Below are 15,635 nucleotides of genomic sequence, written 5' to 3' on the forward strand. Positions count from 1 at the left end.
AAAATAACATAATCCTTAAACAAACCATTTCTTAGAATTTTCTTTAATAACCGTTCAATGATTCAAAAGAGATTTAAACGGAAATTTTTAAAAATTGCCCGCATCTCCCTTGCCTTTGTACACATGATGCCCAATGAAATGTTTTCCTCTAGGGGAATTCTAATGAACGTATTTGAGCAATAGTCTCTACTCACTTTTTAGTTTAATTTGATGTTGCAAATAAGCATCCAATATATCAAGTACGACATTATAAAATACAAATTCGTTAAACAAGTCATTCACTAGTTTGGTTCTAATGAAAAGATTTTAGTACCTTAAAGTAAATTTGGATTGGCTATTATTTGCAAGAAACAAATTATTTACTAGAATCACAAACATAATTTTTTTAATTGTCTTCTTATCTAGTTAATCATTATCACACATACATCATATCACAAAAAAAAAAAATGATAGAGCAATTATTCCAAAAAAAATTATAAATAATCTTATATCCAAACACACACTTTGTTTGGCAAAATACCTCATTTAGTGATGGTACGAAACTTTATTTGAATTGTGATTTTTTGAAGAAAATTTTTTACGCTTTCGTGAACACATTTTTCAATCATCTTTTTACCTCATATATATCAAATCACTATGATACATTCTTTTTACAAAAACTCTTGAAAATAGCAATCCAACTGGTTCAAAGAAACAAGTTTTATGTGCAACCTAGAAAAGAATAGAAATATAAATTAGTCTAATCAAATAGAGCATTGTAATGTTAAAACTTGTTTGTTTATTTTCACGAATTTAAATTTATGTTTAACTTTACATTGTTATATGTGTCAAGTCCAAATCAAAAACTTTTACCTAGTCGAAACGAAATATACTTTTACCAAGTCGAGTTCATATAATTTGAATTTTTTACATATAAAATTAAGCCTCAAGTTAATGAAGCCAGGTTTAAATCAAGTTTGAAAATTTAACACCAAAAAAAAACTGTTCATGTTTGGCATGATTCATTGATAAATCAAGCTCGAATAAACTCTTTTTTAACCGAGCTCCACTCAGAGTGTTGGTTTGTTTTTCACCATTAAGAAAGAAGGCAAAATGCTAATGCATAGCAGTTAATTGGGGCAAAATAAATTTATCTCAAAAGAAAAAAAAAAACCCCCACTAAAAAGAATTTCTTCATTATCTCAACTCTCAAAAAAGATCCCGCCGCAATTGGATTTCAAAATCATTCAAACCACCCTGGACGGCTGGACCAGATAGTCCCCACTCAATCCAGCCCTGCTCCTACTACAACTACTATAAAAAGAGCACGTACGTGGCGCTTCGCTCCAACAACTGCCGCACAAAAAGGCCCACTCTCTACTTTCTCTCTCTAAAACTAATCAAACATTTCCTGACAGGTCAAAATATAATAATTTTAAAATAGCTTCCGTTACTTTTCTCATTTTCCTTCTCTACCTCTGCTCTACTTCACCCCTGCCTCTTCTCCTGCTCCTCCTACTGCTTCTCTTCTTCACCGGCGTCGGAAGATTTTTGAACGCCGGAACTCCTCAGGCGCCGGCTAGCTCTGGTACTTGTGGCGAGATGGAAAGTGTGATCGGACTTGTGAATACACTCCAGAAAACTTGTACTCTTCTCGGAGATTATGGTGATGATCGCTCTTTGCCAACTCTTTGGGACTCTCTCCCCACCATCGTCGTCCTCGGCGGCCAGGTTTTCTTCTTTCTCTCTGTATATATACTTTTTATAGCATCACGTACTGCTGTGTGTTGTTGTGTGTGCAACCGAGGAGTCGAGGCTTCAGAAGTTGCCGGTGGATGATTTTTAAGTGTTTTCTGTTTTTACTGTTTTTAAAGGTTTTTTTTAGAGTGAGTAGCACTAAAATTGTGATTATATAAATTCGTACAGCGAACATGCATAACATTAGTGTGTTTCTATGTACTTTAATTTTAATGCACATTGATTTTTTTGGCAGAGTTTATTAGGAATGCAAGTATACGACTAGTTATTTTTGGGAAAAGAATATGAATTTTCTTTATTCGTTTTGGTTTCCTCATGACGTACAGAGTTCGGGGAAGTCATCGGTGTTGGAGAGCTTCGTTGGGCGTGATTTTCTGCCTAGAGGATCAGGTTTTTTTTTTCTCTATTTTTTCTTGTTTATTCTCTTTATCTTCATTTTCTCTTTGCCTTTTGTCATTTTGTGTATAATTTTGTGATCTAATTGATACTAATTAAGAGAAGTTAGTTGTATTATGATGATAGAAAGTTACAAGTTTGATGTTGGAGTAGAAATGCTTTCGTGGTGAATACTAAATGCTGGAGGGCATCGCGTGTTGTTAATGGATTTCACATCATTAACTACGAGCGTCTTTCTTGCTGAGGGAGTTCGAGGGAATTAAGAATGAAGCTTGAATGCATCACAGCTCTTAAACAGAGCAAATGTCTATCATTTATTCCCCTTGCTTCAATTTTCCTGATTTTAGTGTTCTTCGGAGCCACTAATTATGCTTATGGGTTTTAAATTTATAATGCTTGCAGGGATTGTAACAAGAAGGCCTCTGATACTGCAACTCTACAAGATAGATCCTGGAAAAGAGGATTATGCACAGTTTCTTCATACTGGAGATAAAAAATTCATAGACTTTTGTAAGTTATTTTTCTTCTGCTGTTTTAAATGGTAATGTTGTGAATATTGTAAATGCATTGGTTAGTTTTGAGAGTCACATGAAGATCACTAGTTGAATGCAACGAAGCTTCTTAACTTGCAGGTGTAAGGCTGCATGAATTGCCTCTTTTTATTCATAAAACTGCAGAATAGGATGATCTGTTGATTTTCTGATTAGCTGTCAGCTTTTGCCTTGGTGACGTGGCAACATAGCCATATCTGCTTCATTTGAAAGTAACAGTGTCTTACCACTGGTAGACATTTTATCATCTTAGATTTTTTCCTAGTGGTTTTTCCATTTCTTTAAGTGGAGTGAAAAACATCATAAAAGACATTTTGCACACCCGTACACTATTACCATGTTCATTTTGATTCATTATGCTTTCCTTGTGAAGCCATGGTTCGGAAAGAGATTCAGGAAGAAACTGACAGGGTGACTGGGAAAGCTAAGCAAATCTCCGCGCTGCCCATTAATCTCAGTATCTACTCCCCTAATGGTGCGTTTTAATTTGAGAAATCTTTCATGATTTCTTAACTTTTGGCCATTATGGTATAAGATATTGATTTCTTACTTTGGTGATCCTTAATTTTGCAGTTCTGGTTTTCTTTATATTCTCCTATCTTATTCCTTCACTAACAATATCTTTTCCTTTCGCTTAATTTCTTTACTTGCAGTTGTAAATTTGACTTTGGTAGATTTACCTGGTTTAACCAAAGTTGCTGTGGGTATGGCATTCTTTTTTGCTAATTTTCTGTTATTCTTTGCTGCACAATCATTATGTCTTACAAGTTTGCGTTTGCAGAGGGACAGCCTGAAAGCATAGTCCAAGAAATTGAAAATATGGTTCGCTCATATGTAGAGAAGGTAGAATGATGCTCTCATATTATGTGGAAAATACTCTCATTGAATAGCTAAATCTCAGTAAACTCTTCTGATCCTATTGATTGATGCTTATAATAAAACTGGAGCACTTTGATTTGGGTCTGCCACTCACTATCATTTTTTATCTAGTTTGATTTGGTAAATGACTCTCCTTATAAGATTTGGAAGCATATGAAGGTAACTTCTGAGTTTGGAGACATGATAAGTAGCTTCTTGTAAGCATGAAGTGCCATTTTATATAATGACGGAGGATTCTTCTTCACTGGAATTTTCTTAACCTTTAGCACACCCTTGAACTGGAATTGAACTACAGAATTGGTCGATTTTGGACAAAATTGCAGTTTGTAATTACATTTGATTGCTGATCATCTTGTTTCTGGTTGTAGCCAAATACAATCATCTTAGCCATAACTCCTGCCAATCAAGATCTTGCAACATCTGATGCTATCAAGATTGCACGAGAAGTTGATCCAGCAGGTAATTTCTGTGATAAGAGTTTTAACAACCTTGCTATGTCACTCTCTCATCTTAACCTATTGGAATGTATTCTTGGAAATATTTTGTGTCTCTTTGCACTATTGATGCATCCTATATACAGGAGAACGGACCTTTGGCGTGTTGACAAAGCTTGATTTGATGGATAAAGGAACAAATGCACTGGATGTAAGTGTCTTTACTTGCTCCAAGAAGTTTGTCTGAGACTGGTTGAAAGTGACTGCTTATATCAATCTATTGTTTGGCAAGATAGCTTCTACCAATATATTATGTATTGTGCCTAACATTATTCCATAAACTTGGTTTTAGCCAATTTTCTGGTTGGTTCTTAACCTTCTTTTTGTTGTCAACTTTCTCAATATCCAGAGTTTAACATCAGCACTTTTAGAGTTAAGGTCTATGTTTTTTTGAGGTCATTTCTAATTAGATATGCTGAAGATTGACAAGGGATTTTAGAAACAACCATTTAAATTCTTTGGATCTTCATGATTGTTGTGTTAACATGATCAATCTCCAAACTAGATGGAGTTGTTGCAGGTTATTTAGTTTTTCAGGGAATGGCTCTTGAATTAGCTGAAGTTAGAGCAGGCATGAGTTGGAGGATTATATGTAGTTTCCTTTCAAAGACAAAAACTGACACTTGAGTCCTTATAAATTTGGAGGTTATAATTATCAAGGGCCTTATAGATATATTTCATTAGGATGCAGTTCCGTTCGAGCCTGTGAAGAATGTTGATGGGTTACTCGTTTTCATTACCCACACCAAGTGTCGCCACTGCAGATGCAAGTTGGTTATTAGAGCTATCCTAAAAGCCATAATCTTGATAACCATATTGTTTATCTCTGCAAATTTCGCCTGTAGTTCTCAGGGAATGTATTAGTATGGCCACTCAATTTTTTTGTTTTTCTTTTTTCCTATATCCTATAGTTAGATTTCTGAGTATGCAAACATTATTAACTTACAGTTTTTTTTTTAAATTTCCAGTTTTTATTCTGTTTGGTTTCTTATGTATTACCACCACCAAATGATGGATGATATGAGAATGATCTATTTGAGCGACTAGCAATGTCTCTATTTAGATGCCATTTCAGGATTTAGAATTCCACCCCAATCTGCCCCTAGATTACTCACTCAAGGTTGACCTTTCTTCCATCAAGGTGCTTGAAGGAAGATCATACAGACTGCAACATCCCTGGGTTGGGATTGTTAACCGTTCACAAGCTGACATAAACAGAAATCTTGACATGATTGCCGCCAGGCATAGGGAGCGGGAATTCTTTGCAACTAGCCCTGAATATGGGCACTTGGCCAGCAGAATGGGTTCAGAATATCTTGCAAAACTTCTTTCCAAGGTACATGTTTGCACGTATGTTTTGCTTACTGATGCTGCAATATTTTTCCATTGTTTAGAATAATTTAGAGTTCACTAATAATTATTTTGAAAATATCTGTGGTTTCAGCACCTAGAATCAGTGATAAAGGCCCGCATACCTAGTCTTGTGTCTTTGATTAACAAAACTGCCGATGAACTTGAATCAGATCTTACCCATTTTGGCAGACCTGTTTCGATAGATGAAGGGGTGAGGACATATGCCTGCTTTGGTAAATTTGTCTAAACATTAGTTTGTCAATTTCTGTGTTGAGTAATTTGTTCAATTTTGTAGGCCCAGTTGTATACAATCTTGGAGCTCTGTCGGGCGTTTGACCGAGTATTCAAGGAACACCTTGAAGGAGGGTACATAGCTCTTCCAGCCTCACCTAGTGCAACTGTTTACTACTCACTCCCCCCACCCACCCCCATGGCCTACAAAACAGGAAACAAAAATAAAGGTCTTTTTTTGGAGGAGGGGGGTTGAGGGGGGATGAGAAGTACACAAATGTATAAAAAAAACTTAATCTTCACTTAAAAAGTAGTATAATGCATCAAATAGAGAATTAAATAAACTTGAATATTTGATTTTCTTAGAAACCATTTGGTTCTATATTTAATTGGCAATAACACTATCACTTGCCAAGAAAATAATGTGCAATCATGCAGTTTGTAGCTGCAGCCACTTATGACTGAAGACCATGTAACACCAGCCATTTGGTTGAGTTATTGCACATCCTGCTGGCTGGATGTTTCTAAGTTTGGGTATTAAACATCTTAGATTATACAATTGATGGAGACATGAGATGTTTGAAATAGCAACTCAGAGCTTATAGGACAATTTGTTTATGTCTGCTAGACTCTGAAGTTTTCAGAAATGCTAATGCAGTCAAATTTAAAGTGCTCATACCAGTCCTTTCACTATCACTAATATTTGCTGCACCAGAGTTTTCAATTGCAACTTAAGGTCCTTTTCCTGCAAAGAAACCATGTCATGCAGTCGTATAAGATGGTGGTATAAATTGTTATAGGAAAATTGCAATCTAAAATTGATTTTAGGACCTTATCCTTAAAAACTGTGAAGTGGATGGAGTAAATTGAATGATTTTCAACATCTGTTGACTACAGTGAATTTTTTGAAACCCTTACGAGGATTACAAGAATTTGTGATCTCACTATACTAACTTCCACTATAAGTTTGACCATGAGCTTTTTAAATCTCCATAAATAGGCGTACTGTTTTTACTTTTGCATTTTTCATGGTAATAAGCATCTATACTCCCATATTGGTTATGTTAAGCATCTATACCTTCTCTTGATAGGCGGCCAGGGGGAGATCGGATTTATGGAGTTTTTGACCACCAACTCCCTATTGCTTTGAGGAAGCTCCCTTTTGATCGGCATCTCTCACTACAAAATGTAAAGAAAGTGGTCTGTCAAGCAGATGGATACCAACCTCATCTTATAGCACCAGAACAAGGTTACAGACGCCTGATTGAGAGTTCTCTCAATTATTTCAGAGGTCCGGCTGAAGCTTCAGTTGATGCAGTAAGTGCTTCAGGGTACATATATCACTAGGATAATGGATTCTCATTAACTGCTTAAGCATGCCTAATTTGGTTGGATTAATGACCATTTCTGGTATGGAAGAATTAGCAGTCCATTGGCACTAAATGGGCATGATAAGAAGGCTAACACATTAGCATTATACTTGAGTTGAGGCAAAAGTTTGAAGACTGGATCAATGGATTTATTTCAAGTGTACAACTGGAATAAATGAAAATACTGCAGGCAAAACAAATTTTCTTATGTGCAAAGAGATGGTTTCTATGTCTATAGTTTTGCAAAAGTAATTGCTTGTTTTTCTTAAACTACCAAATGGTCTTGTTGTAGATCCACTTCATCTTGAAGGAGCTTGTCCGCAAGTCAATTGGAGAAACACAGGTAGAAAGTCACAAGTCTATCCCGGTGACATTTGTTAACATTTATTCGTCAAAAGAGAGTTGATGATGGAACTCTAAAATGCAGGAGCTTCGACGTTTTCCAACTCTCCAGGCAGAAATAGTAGCTGCAGCAAATGAGGCATTGGAAAGGTTTCGTGATGACAGCAAGAAGACTGTGTTGCGAATGGTAGACATGGAGGCCTCATACCTCACTGTGGATTTCTTTAGAAAACTCCCACAAGAAGCCGAAAAAGGTGGAAATCCAAATGTCTCTGCTACTGACCGTTACAGTGAGGGGCACTTTAGGCGGATAGGTTCAAACGTTTCCTCCTATGTAGGCATGGTGTCTGAGACTCTCAAGAATAATATTCCCAAAGCCGTGGTATATTGTCAAGTTCAAGAGGCAAAGCGAACTTTACTAGATCACTTCTATACACAAGTTGGCAAAAAGGAGGTAAATATCCTTCTCCGACATCTTAGTTACAGGAGGTGGGCCAAAACACTCGAGTCTTCTGAAAAGCTTTTCATGATTTGGAATTCCATATCTTCACTCATTGGGTGTAACCTCAGTCAAATTTTGTTACTACATGTCGTAAAAAAATTTGCATCAAAGCCAATTTTACACACAAAGTTGCTAATGATAGGTCATAGACTCAGGATTTTGCAAAAAGCTTTGAGTTTAATTGTTTTAATCTTGCAGGGCCGTCAGCTTGCTCAGTTATTGGATGAAGATCCAGTGTTAATGGAAAGGAGGCAGCAGTGCTCTAGGAAGTTGGAGTTGTACAAGGCTGCTAGAAATGAAATAGATTCAGTGTTGTGGACAAGATAAGAGATTGTAGATTACATCTTATCTGATGAAAAGATTGAATGATTTTAGGTACTGCACTTCATTTTCGGTTGCAAAATTTTGTTGATCATTCCAATTTAAATGCAAAAACCTTAATGTTCATTGATCTCTCTCTCTCTCTCTCTCTCTCTCTTTTTAAATGAGGCACCTACTCCTAATTTTTTTTTAAAAAAAACTGTATAATGTTCCTTGCTGGCAGCACCTTCGTCCTACTGAGTACTGACTACTTTGGTACTCAAGCTGAGAACTGGTTTCAGTTTTGTGCCAAAAGTTCTGAACATTTGTATCACGAAGATATGCACCTCTCAAGTTTTCACCAGTTGATTTGTGAGGAGAATATCTTTACTAATATCTCAAATAATCCGGCAGCAACTAGCAACTCAGCTCCTCCTCACATATATGCATACCCACCCACAGTAATTGCCAGTGGTATCATGGCCATTTGACGCACAAGTGAATCCAGACGGCAAATGAAAGTTCCCATCCTTGCACCATACGATCAAAATTCTTCACACCACAAAAAACATACTGATATGTTGATATTATAGAATAATAGAGTAAGAGGGATTTGACAAATATTCATTTCTCAATGTTTTAGTTGTGTCCACTAAATTTTTAACCTTAAAATACTTAAAAATGTGGATATTGACGTTTACAAGTCCAAGGACTCGAACTGTGGTGGCCAAAGCCAATATCACATCGCCATCAATCAATCCTGTAAGTTTCCTCAATTCAACAGGGAGAGGAGAGGATATGAAGCTGTTCTGGGCTGTAGTCATTGCATACCAATGGGGTCATATTGCACTGCTCTTCACTTGTTAGCAAATGCAGTATCTATTGTTCTACCAGCTCTCTTATCAAACTCTTCCAGTGCTGCCCAGAGTTTTGGATCTTCATAATTTTTTATAAGCAGTGAAGGCTTTGCTTGCATAAGCAAATTCTCAGGATTTCTTGTTGTTAAGCCAACAACAGGCATCCCAGCTGCAACACCAGCTGTGATTCCAGAAAAAGAATCCTAACCGAGCAGAAACATGACCATAATTAGTTTAAGAATACAGCAAGGCTGTAACTAAATTCACACACAAAAAAAAAGGCAGAAGTCGTCGAAACCTCAAAGATGATACTGTGATCCTTGGACACTTGCAGTATTTCGAGTGCCTTCAAGTAGGGATCAGGGAATGGTTTTGCACGGGTGCAGTCACTTCCAAGAATAACAGCTTCAAAAAAATCTGAAAGGCCAAGTAGTGAGATCATCAGTTCGGCATTGGGCTTTGGAGCATTGGTAACAGCAACGCGTCTCAAACCACGATCTTCAATCCACTTCCGTAGTTTGTAGAGGCCATCAACAGCCTTCAGTTGCTCCTTTGCCAATCTGTATTTTCCAACCAAAAGAACGTCTAAGACAGGTGGAAACTAAACAATCCCCAGCGGTGGACATAAAGTTAAAAGTTGTAAGATGGTATATAAGAATATGGTTACTAACCTTCTAAACATAGCTTCCTTGTCCTCGCAGAATTTAAGGCCCCTTTCAATATCATCAGGGAAAAGAATAGCAGCAACATCATCATTGTGCTTCCCAGCAAAATTCTGAACGTAGAATTCTTCAGTTATTGGAACACCACCATTGAATCCTGTCTGTTAAACACCAGACTTCTTGTTAAAACCCCACCACAAGCGTACTAGGTTATGAAAATACATCTCAGCTTTATAACCACATTACACCCCCAACTGTTAAATGCAACAGGGCCTACAGATGGAGAGCACAGTGCATTGAGTAATAACACAAATGCCTTGCTCAAGCTGAATAAGGTTCTGTTAAGATGTACTTACCCTTTTTATATGTAATCCTTTAATAACTTGATTATTCTCAAGGATGAACTAGCGAAACTGAAATGGATATGCTGAGACCACAATTTATACCTCTGGAAGCAGTTCACGGAAAGCATAGTAATGGATGGGATCTGAATCACAAAGAGTTCCATCAACATCAAACAGTACAGCTTCAAGAGGAGCACCCTGAGTCAGAGAGGGAATACTGCAACCAGAAAACAGAGAACAGTGAGAACTTCCTTCGGAATTTTGTAAGGGAAAAATTATTAATGTTTTAACACCAATAAAGTCAAATTTAAGAATATTTCACGAGGATTATCAATCAATAAATCTAAAGTAACTATATGAGAAAGCTCATAATGCTCAAAAACCCCCGCCCCCCATACCCCCAAAAAAAATGTTACAGAATGACCATTTTCAAGCATGTTATTTGCTAATCTTTTGCACAGAGAAGAATAACATTGCATCTCACTTGAATTTAACACTTTACAAGGGCAAAACATACACATGTATACTGTATTAGGTTTCATACACACCTTATACTTTAGGATATTTCACTCATAGTTTCTTTTGATTATGTAGAACAACACTTTTTCCCAATATATTATAATAGAACCTGATCATACTAGATCATTTAGAGCCTAATCAACATACCCTTTCCAGAATTCTAGGACTATGCTATGGATCAATCCAGTCCTTATGATTGTTCTTTACAATTAGAATGATTCAAAATTGAACTACCAAAATCCAGAATCAAGCTATCACAACTTATACTCCACAGCAAAACCTTCAAGATATGTGCTTGTTCCTTTTCCATTGCCAACAACAACAGCAAAAAGATAGGTGTTTGACGCAAAAAGTTGCATGAGGAGATTGTATATATGCGCAAAGGAAAGAAAGGCAAAGGTAATTCTCAGGTCCAAAGTCTGACAAAGAAAGCCAGAGTAAGAACAGGGAAGCAGAAAAATCAAAATGGATGCCGTGAAAAGCTAATGCTTCACTGGCAATTGGATGTCTGCAATCCGTGCCATATGGCATGTAAAGAGTCAGTCCCAATCAATAAACAAAAGCCTCCCTCATTAACCAAGATTCCCACGACTCACAAACTTCTTGAATTTTGATCAATCAATCAAAGAGAAAAAAAAAAGGGAGGGAGCGAGGGAGGGAGGGGGGGGGGGAGTCTGGTTGCCACATCTCTACTCCCAGCATAGCTAAAAACACCAACCACACATATACAAAACCCAACTAAAGGGTGAAATATCATATTAACATTTCCAACGACATCAAAAGAACCACATGCATGTACTCGAACAGCCCCACCAAAATAATAAAGCCACAAAGAAATCTATTTTGGAAGGAAAAGTCAATGAAAGCCCACAGCTGATGATTGTAACTCCTCCACTTAATCGAAAACTGAAGTCATGGATCCAATTGCACGGGAAAAATAACCAAGAAATAAGATTTAAGAAGGGTCAAACAAAACATTTTCCCAGACAAGACAAATAAAACAAAGAATTACACAAAGGGACGCGTCTTGTATACATATAATGCTGATTTTAAACAAACAATTTCTTCTAAAGACTGGCATAAAAGATCAATAAAATCGACGTTCGAAGTGTAGATTGCAGACCCAATGATCACATCCCAAATACCTCTACATTCAAACAAACAAAAAAGAAAAGCAGAACCCAGATGGAAAATCACCTGTCTGAAGAGTTTCCCGTAGCTGAAACCGTCATTCTTGTGAATTTGTGAGATGTCTGTTCTAAAATGAAAAGTTTTTCAATATTCTGGGATGAGTAGTTTTTTTTTTGCCCCCCTAAAACTTTCTAGTTTTTCTGATGGGTGGCTAGAAGAATATAAAGGGGTCCAGAGGAAGAGAATGTGCCATGGAATCAAGGAAAGCGGAGCCCCAGACAATCGTGAAGATGCCTCTCTCTCTTTCCTATTTTCCCCACCCACACATGCAATTGATAATTGCCCTCTATTTTTTGCTACCTCACTTTGAGCGAATGGTGTATATACGGCATTTACTTACCGTTTCTAGTATTTAGTTTCTTTCATTTATAACCGAGTCCAACTCCAATCAGATTGAAAAATAAGAATTATTAATTATTCAAGTTTAATATGATTTTTTCATAGATTGAATTTTGTGATTGCAATTCATATTGCTAAAAATTTTGAATTTTCTTGAGATGAGGTCAAATTGATTTTCCAATCATCTTGATTTATTAATGTGTAAGTTTCAAGTTATATAATTGCTTATTCAAAGTTCAAGGATTAAAGTTTTTCTTGAGCATGGAGTGATTAGGAATAAAGTAATTATCTACCCTTCTCACGTAAACGTGTTGTGTGATGATAGCAACTAGCAAGGAGAATCAAGTCCCACTTTGCTTCTTCCTTTTTTCTCTCCCTCTCTTGTTCTTAAGGTTTGTTCATGAAAACTCATTAAAATAAAATTTATACATTAAATTATTAGAAAAATAAAATTAATTAAAAATTATATAAATGTAGGGTAGGATAATAATTATCAGTATGTGCATTCATTTAGTAAATTAAATTGGATGTAATTTAAATGTGAAAATGGCTGTCCAATTCCATTAAAAAAAATCCTTATTCCTAAATAACGCCACAATAATGTTTTTTGGTTTTAGACCTAGTAGAACTTTTCAATGGTTCAAATAGTGACTCAATTTGTTCATATAGGCTAGTAAGACGTAACCAAATATTAAACAACGTTTGAAACTTCGCCTTCATTTGGATTCTAGAATTTAGGATATTCAAGAAAAGGCGCAATGAATAACTTGACTTAGAAAATTGTCGTGTCATGGTTCTAAGTCTTGAAGGCATCAGGGGATTGGGTTAGATGGTAAAATGAAAAAGGATTATAAACAGGATATTCTAATTCAAAATCGTTTACTTATCAAAAAAATGTCTTGAAAATATTTAATATTTTTGAAAACAAATATAGTACTCCTATATTTTGTTCTTTCAGAGTGACTATCAGAGCATACCCTTTGGTTCTGGGAGCTAATTATTACCACAATTGACAAAAATTAGATTGCTATCCTTCATACTAGCAATCTCAAAATTAGACAATTCGATGACTTAAACATTGTCTCGAGTCGGCCCTGTTTGGATTGTCATTTTCTGTCAAAAAATTGCGTCATTTTTCGTAATTACATTTTCGTATTATCTTTTTCCCTCACATACATCAAATTGCTACAGTAATTTTTCCATGAAAATTGACGGAAAATGCAATCCAAAGGATGGTTAATCGTCAAACAATTTTTTCACCGAATGTCTGGCATATACTCAATAATACACCTGAATTACGGCCTAACGTATAAATATAAATACACGCTTGCAATCATCATCCTTGCTCACACTTACACAATTCTCCAATTTAACTCAACTTTTTTATAAACATTAATACCTGACTTCATCTAATGAGCTGTACCCTCCTAAAGAATTGGCTTGGACATTTCCATTTTGACAGAAACTCTTATATTTTTATATTTTTATCTTTTTTGTGGGTACGAATTTTGACAGCTGCTGTCACTTCTTCTTCTTCCAGGGAGCACATTTTGTGAAGCTGAGACCAAATTTCCCAATCATCCTCTGGCCTTTTGCCACTCGTGAATGTGGAAGATTTTAGTTGGTGGGCTGGTGGGCTGTCATCTTACTGATGTGGTCAAATAAAGACGGCACACGTGAAACCCAAAACGTGATGATGAGATGCTTCTCTGATGCTTCCTTGTAATCAGTCCCAAAAAGCGTTTCCACGTGTCTTGGAAGCAGTTAAATCAAAATTACCCAAGTACCAGCCAGTCATATTCATGTGGACCAAGCAACTGAGGCTCTAGCCATATGTGGCAGTTAGGCCCAGTAACAAATCACATCAGGCCTAACGGCACCTCCAATTTAAAAGCCCATTATGCATCCATGATTCAATGAGACAGAGCAAGGAGGCATCCATGATTGAATTGGTAAAGACATTAGTCAAGTCATGATCAGATTACGAAATCTTGATGATCTTCTCTTCTATCAAATGAAGGGGGAGTCTGCTTCACCCTGAACCCACCCTGAGTATATTCTTCAACAGGATTTATAGATTCGAAACCTAAAAAAAAATATAACTCAATATAATAATACTCTATTATCTTGTTAGCTACTTTGTACAATTGGAAACTAGAGAGTTTTATGAAAAACCAACAGCCGTTGACTTTTTTTTCAAAATCTTTCGTAAGTCTCTTTGAGATGAATCATTTTTTTTGGGGTGCAATTCCAAGTGTCCTGATTCGATACTCAGATGTTTTCCTTTTCTCTTGTAATATTAAGGGCCTCACTTAGATCGAATTAAAAGAATGGGATAATTGCAGAAATCTCCCCTTAGATTTTTGACAGTTACACTCACCTTCATGAGATTTGGAAAATAACACACTAACGTCTCCTAACAAGAATTTGGGGTCTATAATTGACATAAGATAGGATAAATTTATTTCTATACGCTAAGAGTTTAAGGCTGTTAGTAAACAAATTTGGGGCAAAAAAAATTAGGGTAATAAACAAGTCTAAAATAATTAATTAAACAAGATTAACAATTGTTTTGCTTTATTAGGCATTGTAAGTGCACTTATAAAGTGGTGCCATTTTGATGCTCCAACATGGTGCCATTTTGGGATTGACAATACTTGTGAGAACAATGCAAATCATATATTTTCTATATAGAAGAGAAGCAGAAACAAGACAAATATAGGAGAAAAGAAACCTACAGGAAAGGCTTCATAAAAGAATAAGTTTTTGTGGTTTTGGTTGAGCTTATTTCATGAAAATCAGAAACAAAAGGAGAAATCAAGGCAAAATCTGAGGATTTTTTTTTATTAAAAATTTGTGACAATCAGAAGATAATAGGTAAGCAATTCTTTACCATTTCAACTTAATACACAAAGTTGTGGTGGTAATTATAGTATGATGAAATTGTTGTGTCAATCATGAGAGAACATAGTTGTGTATGAAATATGGTAAATAATGTGAGATTGTTATACTATAAAGTATGACAATAAGAAACTTTCTTGCACTGATCAAAGGTCAATTTTCTTGCTTGATCAATAGTCTCTTTGTATGCTTTAGAATCTCAGATTTTTGAACATATGTTTGCTGTTTCTTCCAAATTTTGCACATATATCTTATATGTTTCACTAATTGTTTCTATCTTTTAACGTTTTTCATTCTTTTACTAATATAATATCATAAAAGGCAAAACTGATACAAATAGAACAAAATTATTATCTCACTTCTCAAAAAACTTTTTTAATGGCACTTTCTCTAACATGGGATGAAGTTGTTATAAAAATCTTAAATTCAAGGAAGGTTAGTGCTATTTTTCAAATCTCCTGGAACGTGAGTGCAACTGTCATAAACCTCAGGGGAAGTTTATGCAATTATTCCAAAAGAAAGTAAAGCTGGGCGCTAAAGTAACGCGCTCAGGAGGAAAGGGCCACCCTATCTCCCAAGTTCTAGATATTCATATCTTATCCCGGGAAATTTTTGAGAATTTTGAAAATTCGTATGTATTTTAAGCTGTTTGTTCCTCCGTCACCCC

General features: G+C 35.9%; 2 protein-coding genes across 3 annotated transcripts; one reads left to right on the forward strand and one right to left on the reverse strand.

The window, feature by feature from the left end:
• The first annotated feature begins 1,344 nt into the window (after positions 1-1,344).
• LOC113706313 (phragmoplastin DRP1E-like) lies at positions 1,345-8,306 on the forward strand. 2 transcript variants are annotated; one of them, XM_027228186.2, is made up of 15 exons: positions 1,345-1,710; positions 2,064-2,127; positions 2,536-2,643; positions 3,058-3,159; positions 3,338-3,388; positions 3,466-3,527; positions 3,932-4,022; positions 4,144-4,208; positions 5,199-5,393; positions 5,502-5,621; positions 5,706-5,776; positions 6,733-6,958; positions 7,304-7,354; positions 7,439-7,807; positions 8,054-8,306. In XM_027228186.2, the coding sequence occupies exons 1-15, from the start codon at positions 1,582-1,584 to the stop codon at positions 8,180-8,182; spliced, it is 1,833 nt and encodes a 610-aa protein (XP_027083987.2). In that variant the 5' UTR covers positions 1,345-1,581; the 3' UTR covers positions 8,183-8,306. The 2 variants fall into 2 exon arrangements, with proteins under 2 accessions (XP_027083987.2, XP_027083988.2); XM_027228187.2 differs by having other exon boundaries at positions 8,063-8,306.
• Positions 8,307-8,705: 399 nt separating this feature from the next.
• Positions 8,706-12,025, reverse strand: LOC113705323 (haloacid dehalogenase-like hydrolase domain-containing protein Sgpp). Its single transcript, XM_027227128.2, has 5 exons — positions 11,735-12,025; positions 10,121-10,235; positions 9,684-9,835; positions 9,311-9,572; positions 8,706-9,215 (listed from the first exon to the last, which is right to left on the reverse strand). The coding sequence occupies exons 1-5, from the start codon at positions 11,767-11,769 to the stop codon at positions 9,012-9,014; spliced, it is 768 nt and encodes a 255-aa protein (XP_027082929.1). The 5' UTR covers positions 11,770-12,025; the 3' UTR covers positions 8,706-9,011.
• Between the last annotated feature and the right edge of the window lie 3,610 nt (positions 12,026-15,635).

This window comes from Coffea arabica, chromosome 8c, assembly GCF_036785885.1.
Source record: "Coffea arabica cultivar ET-39 chromosome 8c, Coffea Arabica ET-39 HiFi, whole genome shotgun sequence".
Lineage (NCBI taxonomy): Eukaryota > Viridiplantae > Streptophyta > Magnoliopsida > Gentianales > Rubiaceae > Coffea > Coffea arabica.